At 48.9% G+C, this 19,404-nt stretch overlaps 1 protein-coding gene across 1 annotated transcript in view; it reads right to left on the bottom strand.

Moving 5' to 3' along the window:
- Gfod1 (glucose-fructose oxidoreductase domain containing 1) overlaps positions 1–19,056 on the bottom strand; it is a 99,444-nt gene extending 80,388 nt beyond the window's left edge. Inside the window, exon 1 of the mRNA XM_032885253.1 lies at positions 18,782–19,056. Coding sequence (XP_032741144.1) covers positions 18,782–19,034 — 253 coding nt within the window. The 5' untranslated portion in view covers positions 19,035–19,056. The remainder of the gene's footprint in view (positions 1–18,781) is intronic.
- Between the last annotated feature and the right edge of the window lie 348 nt (positions 19,057–19,404).

Here is a 19,404-nt window from a genome sequence, read left to right on the forward strand (position 1 = left end):
GTCATGTATAATAACCATGAAATGTTGAGACGATGTGGAAAATGAGTCCTGGGGAAAGATGTGTGCCACCCCTTGTGTAGGGTGACCTAAATGTGACCTGTGTGGCAGCAGATGAGCTGCTATTGGCTCCTTGGCTCTCTGCTGAGCCTTATGACTCACTGTTATGTAACTTTTTTTGGAAGCTTCGAGGCAATACTGTGCCTTCTGTGGGTGGCCATATGGCCTGGGTTTTCATCTCAGTTAGGAGAAGGCAGAAGGGAGAGAGGGGGGGAGAGAGGAGGGAGGAGGGAGGGGAGGGGAGGGGGGAGAGAGGGAGAGGGAGAGAGAGAGAGAGGGGGAGAGAGGGAGAGAGAGAAAAGGAGAGAGAGAGAGAGAGAGAGAGAGAGAGAGAGAGGCTGACAGACAGACTGACAGACCGACCAATCTGGTTTCCTTCCTCAATCAGTAGAACAGGCTTCTCATACCCAGAGGTGAGCAGGGCAATGGCCTCTGGCTTTGGGACTAGTAAGGACACTCCAGCTGCAGTGGATGATCCAATGACAGTTCTTACTACCTCAAGCGGTGTTCAACACCTCTGTGACTATAGCCTTTATCAGGTATCTGACCTGGGTGAGGCTACAACCAATAACCCCTGATCTGCTCAGGACTTCTCTGTCAAAAGCACATTGTTCCTCCGTCCAGTGGAGCCCGTGCTTAATGAGGATCCAACAGAAGACGATGCTTACCCATCCCAAACACCTACCGTGCAGATAAATCTGAGCCCAGGAACTATACAGTTGGTGGGAGCCGCTACCCACACACACGTGTTCTCTTCAGTGTGCCTAAAGAAATCCAAAAAACACCCTGAGGGTGTAACACATGCAGGTGGGTGCACATGTGTGTGTGCACATGCATGCATATACAGAGCATGCACACGCACACACGGTACTAGCAAGCAATGTTTCCACTAACCCCTTGACTTTGCTCTAGGACTTCATCTCCTTCCTCAGAGAGAGAGGGAAGGTCACATCCTGGAACACAGCAGAACTGTAGTGTGTTATATAAAGTATTAAAAAAGAAGCAGAAGCCAAACTAATAAACTACATGACAGCAATAGCAATGAAACTGCCCCCCGAAATAGCTATGAAAACAAATAATGTGGTCCACTGGTGCAAGTCATTCCAGTTGATATTCAAAGCAGAACGAGAGAGATGGTTTGAAAAATCCACTCTAGGGGTTGGGATTTAGCTCAGTGGTAGAGTGCTTGCCTAGGAAGCGCAAGGCCCTGGGTTCTGTCCCCAGCCCCGGGGTGGGGGTGGGGGGTGGGGGTGGGGTGGGGGGGGGAGGGTGGGGGGGTGAGATAAACTGAAAAAAAAAAGCCCACTCTAGCACCTTCCTTCTCTAAGAAAGCAAGCTTAGTTTAGGGAAGGCCACCCGCCCAAGGTCTACAGCTAATCAGCTGTGAGGTTGAGACACTTGCAGGCTTCCTACGTCTACACCCTTTCCATCTTCAACTGGCTACACAGGACTCTGGACAGCAAGGCTCTTCTTATATTGTTTGTTTGTTTGTTTTTATATGGTTTTGGTTTGGTTTCATTTGGTTTTCTTGCTGGCTTGGTTTTAACCTCTTTTCATTGTTTGGTAGTCCCGAACATTTATATCTAATGAATCGCAGTCATTTTCAACACGTTCTGCTCTCTCCTCCCCCACCTTCTCCCCACAGGAACCCCTACTCTTCATCTGCTCCTCTCGTGACTTCTTTTTATGTGTGGCCCGCTGAGTTTAGTAAGAGTACCTACCCAAGAGGGAGGGAGGGAGGGAGAGAGGGAGGGAGGGAGGCAGGGAGGGGGGATGATTTAGTGGATCAAGGGCCGTTTAGCTGTCCAAGAAAATGGCACCCTCCCCTAACAACCGCTAACTGCCAATAGTCCCCTTAGGAGAAAGGCAGCTTTGTGAGCCACTCCCCCATCGGTGAGGAAATATGTGGCCCAGTCCAGGCAATTAATCCACCTGCTGAAGTTTTTGTTTGTCCGGGTCTTACTTAGCCCAGGCTGACATCAAATCGGCTATGCCACTAAGGATGGTCATGATCTCCTGATGCTCTCGCCTCCGCCTCCTCAGTGCTGAGACTGCCCCATGCTCTGTGCTGTTAGCTTACTGTTGTGTGATGTAAGTATTCAAGGGCACGCCTCAGCACGGGCCTGCCAGCTACCCTCTCACCACGTTATATTTCATAACTCATGCCCCTGTCTCATCCCTATATCCTTTGAAGGGAGAGGTTAACAAAACCTTCATTTTATTTTATTTTACCACAGGTTCAAGTTCAAGCAGGGAAGGACAGGATAAGAACAGATCCGCTCTCTCCAGCTGTGCTTGGGTTTGGGCCACACAAAGTTAGGGTTATAAATAGTCAGCCAGGAGCCTCGCCTCCTCCCCTAAAGTGAGAGTCAGGTACAGATCACTCACAGAAACACCAGAGGCTCCTAGTGACTGATTCATTGCCTTGGCCAATGCTGGATTCATTTTCCTGTGCTAAACACGTGTGTGTTTGGGTCACCCAGCTGTCCCTGGCTCAGAGGGCTACAGAATCAGAGAACTAGGGAGTCACATTCATTACCCATCCCGCCTGCACCATCCCCTAATTTCTGTTCTCTGCTTTGTAGAACTGAGAGTACTGAGTCACATCCCCAGCTTGTCTGTCCCTGGAAAGATATATATATATATATATTCCCCATCATTTCTGTCCTAGTTAGGTTTCTATTGCTCTGGTAAACTCCAAATGACCAAAAGTTATCTGGAGAGGAAAGGGTTTGCTTAGCTTGTACTTCCGGATCACAGTCCATTACTGAGGGAGGGCAGGAACCTGGAGGTAGGAACTGAAGAAGAGGCCTTGGAGGAATGCTGCTTACTGGGTTGCTCTCCATGCTTGTCCTAGACCACCTGCCCAGGGGTGGCACCACCCATAGGAGCTGGGCCTTTCCACAGCAGTCATTAACCAAGGACTTGCACAAGCGAATATGATGGGGGCGTTTTCTGAACCGAGGTCCCCTCTTCCCAAAAGTTAACCAAGAGCTAAACAGGACAATGGCCATGATTTTATAAATTCGAAATCTAGGGAAATAATCCACACTCTTACTACTGTACAAACTATCATCAGGATTTAGGCCTATTGCCTACCAGACTTTCAGTATTTGGTTAAGGATATATGTATGGAGGGTTGGGGTTGGGGTGGGAGGGTGTATTAAAAAAGGTTACGGTTGTCACTTCTACACAAAGCTCCATCTCCCCAGATTCCAAAAGGCAGAAGGGACACATGTCTAGTTGTGGTGCCTCTTAGCGTAACATCCTAACGCTGGTCTCCAGACTCATCTGTGTCACAAGAAGCTGTTACACATTTCAAAGTCCATGCTAGCACCCTAGCACCCTAGCTCTTCTCACCTCCTCCCCTCCCCTAAACTTCCCCAGCTCTTTGGCTCCCTGAACCCATCCTCCCTGCCCCATTCTGCTTATAACCCTGGCCTTTCCCCCCTCCCCTCCCTCCCTCCCTCCCTCCCTCCCTCCCTTGAGCTCTCTCTGCTTTGCTCTTGTGTTTCTCCTGACCCAGGTCTAATCTGTTGGCCGTGTTCAGTCTACTACTTTCTCTCTCTGCTCTGGCCTCTTCCAGGTGCCTCTGGCTGTCCTCTCTTTCACATCTACAATAAAAACCTTCCCTTAACAATACCAAGGTGGTCAAGTCAGTCTTTGTAATCACCAATAGATACAAATATCTGTATCCTTTCTCTTTACGCATAATTATAAAGTTTCCATTTCTTTTGCTACAATTCTGCAATGCAAAATTCCAATGGCTACATGTGTTACCTAACCAGTGCATTTTCCATGGGAAATAGTGCTCCCCGCCATGGGACCCTACCCTTCTAGAGCTTTACTAATTTTAAACAAGAGTTCACTCAACACTACAGATAGGTAGATGTCTTTGTCACTGCCATTTTATTTCCTTAGGAGAACTTCCTAGACATCAGCCCCTCATTTTCCTCCTTGTTAGAGAAAGGCATGTGTCGACTGACAAACTAATCCCATGGCACAAAAGAATCCTCTCGGGAGACGTGGGTTTGGTCCTGATGTGGTTGTTAGTGATTAGGTCTCAGAACACTGACAAGCCGCTCGACTCTTCAGAGACTTGGTTTCCTGAGGCACAGTTTAGGAGACAGGTGTGACGGTGCCCCTCCCCCAACCCCCAGGACCTGCCTGAGGTATCTAACTGCCAGCCAGCAGGATTCTCTTTCCATTCTTCCACAAGGCTTCCTGTCTAAGGCATCAGATCTCCTCTCTAGTCTCTCCTCTGCTTTTCAGATAGCTGTCCAGGAAAATGACTTAGTTAAAGCCCACTGTACTATTTAAGCGTGAATCTGCAAATGAGTGGTGTATGAAGAAAGCCCCGTGGTGGGACTGGCTGTTCCTCTGCTTCCTAAGGCAACCTCGCTGCTGCTTCCTTAATTCAGGTCAGCTACGGATTCCCACAAGCTTCCTTATGTCTGCGAGAGATGGCCACAGGGTACTATGGCAATAATAAACATATCCAGGCCTGCACTTGGGAACTTCCCAGAATTCAGCTTGCAAGGAAGGGAGTGTCTCTTCTCATGGCCATCTGTCCATAGCTATTCCGCTCCACATGGTCCTTAGGGACACAGTATAGCAGCACTCTCGACATCCCTATTAAACCCAACAAACAGAACCACCATACTTTCCCCCAGATCACCCCAGTACAGATGGAGGCTAACATCAAGTGCTTTCTTTTTGTATTTTACACAAATGCTGGCCATTTGATTGGCTTTTTTAACAAAGGGGACTGGGTACCCAACACACACATCCTCGATTTACAGCTACTTACAACCCTAGCTCCAGGAGATTCAATGTCCTCTTCTGGCCACAACAGTAGCCTGTACGTACACACACAATGTGTATAAACACATATAAACACACACACACAATTAAAAATAAAGAATAAATAAATCTTAAACAACGGTCACATGTGGAAGCCAGGAACAAGGAAATTCAATAGGGGTCTCCTTTGGACCTAAGGGAGCCAGTATAAATCCACTGCAGACCAAGAGGCTGGAAAGAGCTGGGGTGGGCTCCGGATACACATGATTCTGGAATCCCCCATGCTTCAGGCTGTAGATGGAGGCAGCTGCATTCAAGTCAAGAAGGAGTGGCTAAATCTCACTTCCACAGACAAACATAGCATTGTGGTACCCATGGGCCTTAGGGGGAAAACCAGGCTTTCTGTACTCTAGATGTGAATAGCCCCGCATATTAAATCAGACAAGCGCATCCCTTAGGGCTCCCCACTTGTCTCCCGGGACTCTCTGAGAGCAGCATCATCATGGGGTGTAAACAATTGTCCCTGGAAGTGGTGCTGGAGGAAAAACAGAAGCATTTGCAAACAAGCCAAGCCATGCAGTCTCCCCCCTCTGTTTTTACGGCTTCTACTCTTTTCTCCATAGGAAAAAAACAGAGGAGCCCAGCACATCCTCAGTCACCTAGTTATTCATATTCATGTAGGAGAGGAGCAGAGTGGCCTGGAGCACCTCCACAGAAAGAGCAATGTGAAGGAGTACCGTGTACTTGACCTCGATGGAGAGTCTCTCTGCAGACACTCAACTCTGTCACACACTCAAATGTGCACACTTCACACCTCCACCACCCCCGCCACCGCCACCACCACCCCTCCTCCTCCTACTCTACCATCGCTGTACCACTACTACCCCATCACCACCACCATCATCACCATCATCACAACCACACCACCCCCTGCACACACATGCTCTCTCCTCTCCAACTCTTCCCTACCCCGCCCCACCCCCACAAACTCTGACAAGCTGGGATGCAAGAGCCCATGTTCCTTAAGGAAGGTTCACACCAATGGATATTGCTGCCACGGCATTAGCAGAACTCAAAGGTTGGCGGGGCATTATAGTCCTCCAAAAAGCAATAACCCTTTAGTTGAGGCTTTGTGCTCTGGATTATGAAGCCTCTCCCCTCAGATGGAAATGGAGAAAGGAAGAATGGAACTTTTCTTTCCCTGGAGCCCTCCAACATGCTGGTAGGAGATAGCAATGATGTTACTGTGAAGCCCAACTTTCCTTGGGTCCCAGGACCTGGCTGCCAAGTGTACTCACAGGTTTTTGCAGGCTGGAGGGACCTGGCATTAGCCGGGCACACCTTTAATCCTCGAACTCAGGAGGCAGAGGCAGGCAGATCTCTAGTCTTCAGATGGAGTTCTGGGACAGCCAAGGTTACACAGAGAAACCCTGTCTCAAAAAACCAGAACCAAAACGAGAACCAAAACAACAACAAGAGGCCCAGCAATGAGCTGGGGAGATAGCTAAGTGGATAAAATACTCAATGTGCAAGCATGAGGACCCAGGTTCAAATCCTCAGGACCCATGTAAAACACTCACATACCGTGGTGCACTTGTAATCCCATCACTGGGGCTCACTGGCCAGCCGGCCTAGCCTGCTTAGAGCAGCAGATCAACCAACAGTTGAGCTCTGTCCTTCCGAAGCACACACTGGAGGCGAAGTCGGGCTGGTAGCTGCCCTCCAGCATGTGAAATCCCTTTGTTCCTTTGCTTCTAAGTCTGCAGTGAAAGCCTGATCCTTACAGAGCTGGTGCTCAGGGAGGGAGGAGGTGTCCCTTTTCACGTGTGTTTCCAACATCTCGGGATGAGTTTAGGAAAGTTTCCACAGCACGTTTCCTTCTGATTAATAATAGAGTCCTTACTAATATTATAAGGGCTGTGTGTAGGCCTTGTGAAACCTCCACTAATTAGTTCTGAGACGCCAACACCCCAATGTGTACACTCCGCATCACCCCATCTCTCGGAGAAAGTGAAGCACACGTGAGTGGATTAATCTTGTAGGAAGGCAGAGCCCCAGTTGTCTCTTAAAGGTCCCACTCCTTAGTCTATTATGGAGATTAAATTTCAACACCGTTCCCAAGGAAATGAACCACAGCAAAGTTTGCCCCAGCAGCACAGGTCAGGTTGAGCCCTCCACAATCCCTTCTCATCCCCATTCCCCACCCCAACCCTGCCCCACACGAGCCTTGTCTTTAAATGTTTCAGGATGGATCCATTCTTGCGTGACTTCTCACACTTAATAAGGCAGCCATTTGGGCTCCTATCGACCTGGTTCCTTTCAAAACAGGGAGGGAGGAGGTGTCTCTTTTCCTGATACCTGTGTCCCTTGCTGACCCCAAAGATCTGTCACTTGTTGCTATCACTAATTGGGGCCCAAGGAGAGAGAATAACTTAAGGACCACTGACAGTAGCCCAAATATACATTTTTTTTAAATTTTTGGACATTCTTTAAAATGTTGTGACTGGCATATGAAGGAATTACTGAGAGATAGAGTGATAATTTGACACAGTTCTACCTACACGGTGGTCAAGGCAAGGTAATTAGCTTTCCCATTGCTTCAACTCTGATCCATTCTCGGGGTAGGGAACCTTCAAACTCTTCACTTCTGAGTATTTTCAAATATATAATAGACTGTGGAGAAAGCCAGACATTCTCCATCCACTGTGTCCGAGGCCGTCACTAGAGCTCAGCACCCGAGCACAGAGCTGGGCGGTTCCTCAGGATGACCCCACCCATAGAGCCTGCTCTTTCTTAAGATATGTGTGTGTGTGTGTGTGTGTGCATTTTCATTATTTACTCAGAATTCGCTTTTTTAAATGTATACAAGGTTTGTATGTATGTGTGCCACACGTGTCCAGTACCTGCAGGGCCAGAAGAAGGCATCAGAGACCCTGGAAGTAGAGGTACAGGTGGATGAGAGCTGCCAGGTCGGTGCTAGGAACTAGGTCTTCTGCAGCGCCATCTACCCAGCCCCTCGTGTACATATTCACTCATCCATTTATTTAGAGACAGGGTCTCATCCTGTAAACCTGCAGTTCTCAACTTGTGGGTGGCAACCCCTTTGCAGGTCGAATGATCCTTACACAGACATAGCCTAACACCGTCAGAAGACCTAGGTGTTTACATCACAATTCATAACAGTAGCAAAATGACAGTTCTGAAGTAGCGATGGAAATAATTTTATGGTTGGGGGCTCACCACAATAGGAGAAGCTGTACTAAAGGGTCAAAGCACTAGGAAGGTTGAGAACCACTGGTGGAGACTGAGCTGACTCTCTTGCCTCAGCCTCCCAAATGCTAGAGAACTCGACTGGGCCCAACTCACACTTTTCTTATAAATTATTTAAGTTCCACCCTCTCTTCTTGATCCGTTATAAGCCCAAACTCATCCCAAAACCTAACAAGCTAGGCTCAGCCATCCACCCTCTACCCTCCAATTAAAGATAAGCAGTAGTAAAAGCAGAGAAGTGGGGGAGTTTAGGAGAGACAATACTGGATAAGAGCACTCACTGCTCTTGCAAAGGGTTCGGTTCCCAGCATCCACATGGGAGTTCACAATACCTGGCAACTCTAATCCTAGGAGATCCAATGCCCTATTCTGGTTTTTGTGGGTACCAGGTCCACACTTAGTATACATACATACATGTAGGCACACCCACATACACATAAAATAAATAAGCCTTTTTTGTGTGTGTGTGTGTGTGTGTGTGTGTGTGTGTGTGTGTGTGAGAGAGAGAGAGAGAGAGAGAGAGAGAGAGAGAGAGAGAGAGAGATCAATGCGGCCACACTGGGAAGAGCGACAGGAGCCGCATCCCACCCCATCCCTGAGAGTCCATCCTCCAGGTTCCAACAGGAGGTTTAGATTTAAACACAGGCAAGAGGCATGTCTCACTAAGCCAACCAGGCTAAGGTGTGGCCACGCCCATCACTAACATTGTCCAGCCCCAGTTTCTCTTGTAAGGTGGTCAGACAGGTTTTCACAGCTGTGGGAAATGTCTTCCCGAGGAGGAGACAGAGGAGGAGACAAGTTCCCATTCTGGCTGGCCCCAGCGGGCAGCCTTTCCCTTCTCCCATCAAAAATTCCTGGAGAAATTCTAATCCTTTGAGAGCCATTGTTTGAGTACACTGCTAGCTGAAGGGGTTAAGTCTTTCCGTGATCCCTCCAGGTCAATGACACTAGAGTCCTTGCCTTGTATGTTCAAAGCCTTGGACCTTATCCTCAGCAATGTGCAAATGTATGTGTCCACGTGTAGATGCATATATAAACATATATAGTATCTTATATTTAATAAGATTGGTCTCACTGGGTCTCCCATACATTGTTTCTTTTCATTGTATTGTTATAGTCAGTTAGAAAAGTAATGCAACACTGTATTTCATAAAGAAAATAACAATGTAACATAAGAAGGAATGTCTAAGGGCCAGAGAGAGATGGCTCGGGTTAAGAGCACTTGCTGCTCTGACAGAGGACCTAGGTTTGGTTCCCAGCCCCCACGTGGAGGTTCACAACCATCCAAAATTCCAGCTCCAGGGGCTCTAACTCCCTCTTCTCACTTCTGGGGGCACCAGACTCACATGTTGCACATACATTCACACGGGCAAAACACTCCTACACATAAAATAAATGCATCTTTTAAAAGTTAAAGAGACATCTACATTGGTGCAAATACCAACCATGCTCTCCTCAGCATAAGAGTGTGGCTGTGCTAAGAAAAAGCATCCTTACTCCCTCTGCTCCTGTTACCCTCCAGCTGAGTGATCCGGGAGGCATTTTTTGCTGTATCCAAACACTAAAGGTATCCATAGAAACGACAGCCAGGAGAGCAGACAGAAGCAGAGACACCTGGGAAGTGGGGAGGGGCTGCTCTTTCTAGGTAGCCGAACTGTAGTGCACGGAGCAGGAATCTGCAGACAGAATTGTCTACCACATTGGAAGCAGCAGAGGCTGGCGTGAGAAGGGATGGGAGGAAGACATCGCTGACACTCAGAGAAGCAAAACTGACTCAAGGAAAACACAGCCCAGGTACCCAAGACCAACTCCGGGCTTCCATGAGATGTCCCACATCCCCATCACAAATGGTCAGTCTCTAGACACAGTGAGGACTGGCCTTCTGCTGACCCCACATCAATGAAGCCACTATGGTGATCCCTCAGTATCTGGAGGATCCGAAAATCTTTGGGTGCTCAAACCCCTTTTGTAAAAGCACAGTGTTCACCCAGAACCATATGCACTTTAAACCCCAGCTAGAAGTAAGGACTGCGTAAACCATTGTCCTACTGCATTGGCCAGAGGGATGATGACGTGAAAAGGTTTGTATGTGTTAGGTACAGGTGCAGTTTCTTTATATGGATAATTTCAACCTGTAATTTATTGATCAGAACATGTAGAACCCATAGACCGTGAAGGCTGACTGTACTGAGTTTGCAGCAAGGCCAAAATGAAAAGCTTGTCCTAGATAACCTTCCCTTTTGTGCGAAGGAAAAAAGGAAGGAAGGAAGGAAGGGAGGGCGGGAGGAAGGAAGGAAGGAGGGAGGGAGGGAGGGAGGGAAGAAAACTTTTAAATGTTATTTTCTAAATCTGGCAGGAAATATGAAAAACATTTCAAAAGCACCATTTGGGGCTTGGTAGAGAGTACTTGCCTGGCATTGATGGAGACCTGTGTGCTCTATCCCCCACCACTGCATAAAACCAGGCACGGTAGTGCTTGCCTATCCCAGTACAGGAGGTAGAGACAAGAGATCAGAAGCTCAAAGCCATCTTCAGCTACATAGCTGAGCTCAAGGCCAGCCTGGGAATAACAAGAAGAGGTCTCAAAAAGAAATACTTTTAATTGGGAAATAAAATAAGGACCATTCAACCCAGGCGTGGATGGTGACTCACATCTGTAATCCCACCCAGGACCTAAGAGGCTGAAGCAGGGGATTGCTGCACGTTCAAAGCCAGTCTGGACTATAAGATGAGACACTGTCTCGACTATTACCCCTCCCCATTAAAAAATCATACGTATAAACTAGCTAGAGAACCGATCACATGAGAGATTATGAGAAATGAATGTTTATTGAGCCGGTACATACAACGAGTGGGGACAACGGGCCAAGTTTTACACAAGCGTTCTCATTTTTAACTGTCCCACATGGTAGTACCCTTTGCTCCATTTCACTGGTGAGATAAACGAGGCTCAGGAACAATGGGTACTGGGTGAGGTTGGTGAGAAGGCTCAACGGGTAAAATTACTTACCGTAAAAGTCTGGCATTGAAGGCAGAAGCAGAGAACCAACCCTTATCCCCTTGTCCTCTCACCTCCACAGGCCTGCTGCACATGGTAACAATTCCAAAAGGGCTGGTGCGATGACCCAGTGGGTAAAAGTGCTCACTGCACAAGCCTAGAGACCCGAGTTCAATGCCCAGAGCTCACCTAACATCGGAAAGGGAAACCAGCTCTATAAAGTTGCCCTCTGACCTCCATATACACGATACATAAAATACACATATTATACAAAATATAATAACATTCTTAAAGTTCTTTAGTAATTATTTTTAAAACAAACACTTCTCTCAAAGACACACAGTAGCAACCCACCAACCAGTTCCTGCAGCTGGTTACTTTAGCCACACACAGAGCACTTTGTAGGCCAACGCTCCCTCCTAAGTCACGGCTAGCAAGCATGTCACAATAGGCCTTCGTATTAAGCACGCTTTTTACTTCCTCTTTCATCATCGGCCTCCCAGTGGAGGTAGCAAAATGCCCAACTTCATTTACTTTCTCCCTCCAAGCTAAACCTCTACGGAATCATCCACCTCCCACGATCCCATGATCAATCACTCAAGTGCACCCAGTATCAGTTCAATGTGATGAACCTGATCAGGCTTCAGCCTTCCTAACCCGTGAACAGAGTCATTTCTCCCATTTATACAATGCCCAGGGGCTTCCTCAATTCTACACCTAACTGGTAAACCAGAAATCATTTCCTGCTGTGTGCAGGGCAGGAACCCAGAGAATACAATCACTTCTTTTTTTTTTTTTTTCTTTCTCAGTGTTAAGATAGGAATTGATCCAAAAGAAACTCCAGGGGAGAACTGGAAATGCAGGGTCTGCCAGGATTTCAGAATGGCGCCCCTCACGTCCAAGTATGCCCTTGGCGTTATCTGAAGCCCATATGGTCTCTGGTGTGGCAACAATGGCCTGAGCCGTCAGTCCTCACCTCTGTCCCAGCGGCCCTCCTCAGTGCTAAAGCAACCGCAGCTGCCAGGAAAGGGTGGACCGCTCCAGGTCCTTGACTAATGATGCCAAATGCCAAGCGGGTCGAGGCAAGATTCCATGCAAGCAAAGGTCAGAGGTCAAGGGAAAGCCTCCGGCTTTACTCGCCGCCCCAGGGTGAATAAAGTTTCTATTCCCGTGGGTCTTCACAGCTACTTCCAAACATGGGGACAGGGAGCTTGACAGCCAAGTGGCATCCCATTCCACATAAGGCAGCAGGTATCTTGGGCACAGTTCACCAGCAAAGTGATTACTCGTGGAGGGAGGCCTCCCTCTGTTTGCAATTGCAGAGTGCTGCCGTAACCCCAGTGTCTAGCTGGTCCAGTGTCGCAACCACAGGCTGGAAATTGTGTGTCTCGGATGCCACCCAGGAGTCTCCACTGTAAACGGCTGCCCAGGTAATACCAATGCACAGTAAAGTTAGAATAGGGTGCAGAATACCACACCCGGCCCAGAAATGCTGGGTTGATAGCTGCGTCTTGTCCCTAACCTGTAATTCCTGAGATCCCGTGTCCACACGATGAAAAGGTCCCCTACACTCACTGGTCATTCTACTGGTATTTGCAGCCGACTGCTGGATGACTTAGTATCCGGCACTGTCTAGAGGGTAAAGAGGACGAGCTGCCTTCCAACAGAGGGACACCGAGCCGCTATGAGACTCGTTGGCTGTGAGAGTGTCGCCGTGAACAGAAAGGAGATAAGAGGCACGCGGAAAGAGACAGAGCTGGAAGAGGAACTTTGGTGGAATGAAAAGTCACTCCCTCAAAATAACACTTGAGTTGGATCTGTAGAAAAAGAGTTAGCCATTCAAAGGGAGGAGAGAGAGCAGTCCAGCCATTCAAAGGGAGGAGAGAGAGAGCAGGCTAGACAACTGTCCAGAGCCAGTGCAAAGAGCTAGAGAGTCAGATAAGTGACTAGGGAATTCCAGGAACACAACAGAGGCCTTGGTCTTGGAGCATGGTGCATCCAAGAGACAGCTCAAACGCCACAGATGTAAGCGACGTAGTGGAGACTCCCACACATTCACCTTCCCCATGGTACAGAGAACAGACTGGGCCTAGGCAGGTAGCCACACAGCATTACCTGTGGAGAGAGGGCTGCTGCAGGAGGGCAATGTTTTGGCCGGTTCTGACTGACCCAAGACGAGCTGGGAAGGGCTACTGTCCTGAGCTGCTAGCCGCTCTGACTGAACGGTGTGAACCAAGCTGTAGTCTAGGCATCCTCAAGGCAAGCAACCTCTAGGCATCTGTAGTCCAGGGCCTTGCGGGAGCCTCTCTGAAGGGAACTGACCAAAGGCAGTGTGTTGGGTGCGAGCCTGTCTGGCAGTATCTGCGTCCAATGAAATGCAAATATACCCCCCCAGCCAGCTCTCAGTTTATGCATTATGCTACAAACACACTAGTGTGTACAAAAAAATGGCAGTGCCTCGAGATGACTCATTCCATGTTTATGTGGGATGGAAAACAACCGAAATGTTGAATAACGGAAGGCGGGTCAAATACGCTTTCATTTCACCCATGCAGTGAGATCCTATGTAGCCCAAAACATGACTAAGGATATAGTCACATCTAAATATATGTATGTGTGTTCAGGTGCAGTGTCTATATTTGTATATAAGAGATATATTGCACATACTTATATAATATGCATTCAGTTATCCTTATCAGCAGGTGATTGGTCCCAGAGTCCCCATAGGTGCAAAGGCTCAGGGATGCTCAAGTCCTTTACATAAAACAGCTGAGCATTTGTGTGTAACCTACATTGTTGTCCCAGTGTTTGACCTATTAGCCTAGAGTAACTAATGGGATAGAAGGCTGGGTGTGGCCGTCTTACTATACAGTTCAGAGAGTGAGGACAAGCGAAACATTTGTGTTTGTTCAGTAGAGGTACAGTTTCTTTTCTTTGTTTTTCAAGTACTTTTGATTCATGGTTGGTTGAATACACAAATGCAGAACTCACAAACGTGGAGGGCCAACTGAATATGTAACTGTATGATACACTGAAAGTTTATATACTATTAAGCGCTTTTAATAGATAGATACAGAGGCTAACACTGTCAAATGATAGATAGTGGATTTCCAGTAGCATGAATGGGACTTTCATCCAAAAGAAATGAAATGAAAATTCTTACATGCAGCCTTGCTGTGGTGATGCATACCTTTAATTCCAGCACTCAGGAGGCAGAGGCATCTCTGAGTTCAAGGCCAGCCTGGTCTATAGAGTGAGTTCTTATAAACATATTTACTACTGTATCCAGGAAAACCTTGAAAAAAGGAGAAAGATTGATTACCTCAGAATAGGTTACACTTGCTCTATATAGCTTGAAATGTGTGCTATGTAAATGTATAACCTACTCACACTAACTGAATACAATTCCAATTTTAAACAAACACATTCAAATTAGTTCTAGAAAGTACAAAGGTTTATGGGACTGAGTGCCTCCAAGGGTACACAAAGGAGAGGATGGAGGTGAGAAGCAGAAGTATAAGATTCAGGAGGTGCTAACAGACGATCCAGTCTTGAAAGCTGTACAATTCTTAGTCCAACTACAGGAACAATGGTGCTCGTGACAGAAGCTCGAACGTAAGAACCAAAAGTCTCTCCAACATAACCCACTGGTATGTTAAGTATTAGCTCATGGAGTTTGCGCACACGCACACATGTGTGTGTGTGTGTGTGTGTGTGTGTGTGTGTGTGTGTGTGTGTGTGTGCATATCTGAGAGTCAGAGGACAATCCCGTGAAATCGGCTCTCTCATTCCATCTCCTTGTGAGTTCCAAGGATCAAACAGTTCTCCGGGCTTGCAGGGCAAGCATCTCTACTCACTGAGCCACCTCAGTGGATTCTTGAATGCCTTGCAGGGCATGAGGCTGACCAGGCTCATTAGAGGCCAGTTCTTGCTTATTGTGCCATCGGGCTAATAAGGCTTTTCCTAAAGGCAAAGGCAATGGGGACAGTGTCTCTGGTTCCCTGCTGTAAGAATGAATCTCAGTGAAGGATGAAGCCACTGGGCTGAGCCAGGACCCAGGACCCAGGACCCAGGACCCAGGACCCAGGACCCAGGGACCCAGGACCCAGGACCCAGGACCCAGGACCCAGGACCCAGGACCCAGGACCCAGGACCCAGGACCCAGGACCCAGGACCCAGGACCCAGGACCCAGGAAGGACAACAGAGACAGAAAGATTCAGGAGATGACATTGATATTATGGGGGAACTAATTCCAAGGGTGGGATAGAAAGCAACACAGGACACACACACACACACACACAGAGCGAGAGAGAGAGCGCGAGAGCGAGTGCTATCTCTGACAGGAAATGTGGAAATGGAGCGGGCTTAGGAGGTGGCAGAAGGAAGGACTGGAGAGGCTGCTGGGTCTCTGGCTGTGTGGTTAGGGGTAGCTGGAACTCTGCTCTCTGAATCTGGGTACCCTCATTTGCAAAATCAGCCAGGTGTCTACCTTAGAGACTGGTCTTCATCACATCAAAGTACACCACAAACTACCACACTGGCTGTCCCACAAGAGGTTCTCGGTTATAAGCATCCCTAAATGGCATACAAACTGTGTGGCAGAAATACCTCTACGGCAGAAATGCCCGGAGGCAGTGTAAATGCCCAGAAAAGAATGAACAAAGTCCAAAGAAACACCTCTCACTTTGTCTATCAGACAATGGGCCCCAAGAAACTGGAATCCCCACCCCCACCCCCTAGGAATCTCACACTGGGAGAGGAGAAAACTTAAAGCTTGGGCCAGCCCTAGGGGAACTTTTCTCTAGGAAAGCAATTTGCAATTTGTCAGCCTACCTGGCGGGAAGGGTGGAGCCAAAACAATGAGTGGTGGACAGCACCTGAACAGGAACTGCTCAGCCATGCGGAATTCTGAGCCTCCATTTAAACCTCTATTACAAGGTCTCACTTGAAGACCTTGAAACCAGACTTGGAGAGTCACAGGGTCCCGTTTGTCCCTCTCCTCGGTATTGACTAAATCTCCTTTTCTGCTACTAATTTGTCTGTTTTCATGGGTTCATGGAGGGCAGGTGGCTGAACCGGGCTTGCTGAACATAGACTGTGACCCAAGTCTAGTAGTAGTAGAACTTTGAAGGACGTTTCTGAAAATCAAAGGAAGATGAGTGCAATGCCACCGGCCCAATTTCACTTATCTGGTGCCATCTCACTAACAGGTCATGACATGGACTCAGCCACAGGTCAGTCCTGCTCACAGTGGAGGAAGAAGAATGTTTCTCCAGACTCATTAATGGATGGCTCTTTTCAGTCCCCAATAAACACTACTATGTGCAAACCTCCGACAGCCGAGACCAGCCTGATAACTGTTTGGGGCTTTCCACTTCCTGTGCAATGTGTGCAGAATGTCTTAACCATGACTGTGAAAGTCAGTCAGGAGTGGCCTGGAAGGTACAATCGAAAGAAGCCTCATGTGTCTTCCCATGAAGTCTTGACACCTGTTCAGCCATTTCCAAATCCAGTTCGGTGCCTCTACATTTCCCATAATCATGGACTACCTTGAATCGCTGGCAAACAAACCCCAAAAGGGAAAGAAGAAAGCCTACAGCCCATGGTGAAAGGAAGGCTGAACCCTGGGTTATCCCCTTATCATACTTAGTAAACTCGGTTAACGGAGCCTCCTGTGCTTCACTTTGAAGAGGAACTCACTTCAGCCTTGTCAGTGCAAAACAAGAACTTACATGGATTCTTTTCTCCAGTGCTGAGAGCTGAAACCTGATGCCTGTGAATGCCAGAAGGTGGTCTATCATGGTGTCACACCCCAAGTCCTCACACGGACGACATCATCATCACCATCATCACCACCATCCTCACCACCATCCTCACCACCACCACCACCACCATCATCACCATCACCATCACCACCACCACCACCACCACCATCATCATCACCATCACAGAAATATACAGAGAAGTACAACAATGGTCTACATCCCTAAACACTTCCGTGACCCAAGGCTGGCGGTGTATGTCGTTCAGTTAGTGAAGTACTTGCCTAACAGGCAAGAAGCCCTGGGTCTGATCCCCAGAACCAAATAAACTAGGTATGGAATCTCAGCACTCAGGAAATAGAGTCAGGAGGATCAAACGTTCAAGGTCATCTTCAGCTAAACCGGGAGTCGGAGGTCAGCCTTGCATACACGAGACCCCACCTCAAACAGCAATGATAGTAAGTACCAGAGACCATGAGAACATAAGAGCATTTCTGTTCTGTAACTGGCACTCTCCCCTGTTCTGGGGTTGCTCCGTGGGTCTGCCCTGCAGAGGTGCCTCCGTAGAGAAGAGAAAACTCCAAGTAGCTTTTAAATAGGACCAGACCTGAGCCTCCAGCATAGACGGGACTCAAGACAAACACGTTATAGAAATTACCCTAATACATTTTAGACAACAGCTTGTTTATCATCTATTTGACACACAAATCCAACGTTAACAAGGGAGGGGGATCTACCCGGTATAAACCAGCCATGAGAGGGAAAAGAAACATTGACAGAAAGTTAGCAGAATTCGGTTCAAAGCTAAAGAAACCAGGCTCCAAAAGCCAGAAGCTTAATACAATTAATGAGTAAAGGAGAGACCCGAGGCCCCCACTTTAGAATTTCTCCAGCCTAGTTTGTCAGGAGCCTCCTCTCTGTAACCCTGATTTCCAAGGGTGGGTAGTGAAACGTCTGGGTATAGCCAAGTGGGGTTGTCTTAGGTCTGGAAGAGAGCTGCAGATGGACAGACTTGCTCGGGGCATGCATTTGAGCACAGAAGAGCCCCCCCTAACCCCACCTTCCGTCTGCTTGTAAACACAATGTGTCTCGGGAATATTCCTCAGGCAAAATACGGAGGTGCCATCGCACGTTTCCAAAGGAAACTGCAGCGTCTGGCCTTTTCCCCCACACACAAAGCATCCTTGCCTCCGAAACCACAATTCCCATCTCCTCAGAACACAAGGTGTGTTATTTTCAACTGGAGTAGAAACCTACTCCCGGGAGACTGTGCCCAAAGGTTAAATTACAATCTTTACTAACCTCTGACACATCTGAGCGTGTTCTGATAGACCCGCCCACTCTCGCTTCCACCGTCTTGCTTGCTCCCAGAGCAAGAGATAATTCCAGCCAGCTGTCAAATCTCTAATCTCACGCTAAACTCACTTACAGTGAAGGGAAACAAACGACCCAAACGGGGTGCCACAGCTGCTCACAACAGGTACACCCAGGAAAAACCCTGCCACGTGTGCGGCCCTTTATTCAAGGGTTCCTGGCCACGCGCTCTCCTCTCCCAGACGCACGCGCACCAACACACCAGAGCACTAACTAACACATTCAGCTGGGTACCGAGTTTCTCTCCCGGAACAGCAACCGGTCTTCTGCCTCTGATCCATTTGGTTCCTATACCTAGAACCCAAGCCTATTCCAGCCTCCTCACCACACACGTGGGGATGCGCTTCCAGCTGGTACCAGGAGCGAAGCGTGGAGGTGGGGAAAGCCACCGACTGGGGAGGGGAAAGCTGGGAGTAATAGGCTTGGGTCTTGGATTCCTGGGGTGTCTGCAATTGGAGAGGGAGCGAAGCGAAGACCCGGGCTAAAGAAGAGAGGGCTGGGGGAGGGGTCGCTCACCCAGGGTTTTGACAGCGATCTGCCTGGTGAGCGGCGGCGGCAGGTTGATGCACACCAAGTCCACATCCTGGTGCAGTAACACCTCGTCGATGCGGCTGGTGTAGAAAGGAACGCTCATCTCCTTGGCCAGCTCCTCGGCTTCTTCCTGAGTGCGGCCCCACAGCGCCTTCACCGCGAAGCCCTCATCTTTCAGCAGCGGGATGATGACTCGGGCCGTGAGGCTGGTGCCGAACACGCCCACCCCGGGAAGCATGGCTGCTCAGGTCCACCCGGTTCTGCCTCTGCCGGGATCTCCAGTCGAACACCGGCGCGCACGCCTCTCCGGCCAGTCCCGCAGTCTCCGGCTCCTGCAGCCGACCTCGCTGCGCTGCGCCAGCCGCCGAGCCCCGGGCAAGGCGCCCGCGTGCGGCGGCGTGACAGCGCGCAGAACCACAGACCCTGCAGGCTCCGGGAGCCTCAGCGGCGTGACTGCTGCAGTGCCCGCCACTCGGGGCTCGTGTCCTTTCCGGAGACAGCGGCAGGGACTCCGCCAGGACGCACGAGGCCCCGAAGCCCCGGGGAGCCCGGGCTCAGGCAGCGCTCCCGCGGCAGCGCCGGCCGTCTCTGTGCGCCCCGCCGAGGCA

Source organism: Rattus rattus, chromosome 14 (assembly GCF_011064425.1).
Source record: "Rattus rattus isolate New Zealand chromosome 14, Rrattus_CSIRO_v1, whole genome shotgun sequence".
Classification (NCBI taxonomy): Eukaryota; Metazoa; Chordata; class Mammalia; order Rodentia; family Muridae; genus Rattus; species Rattus rattus.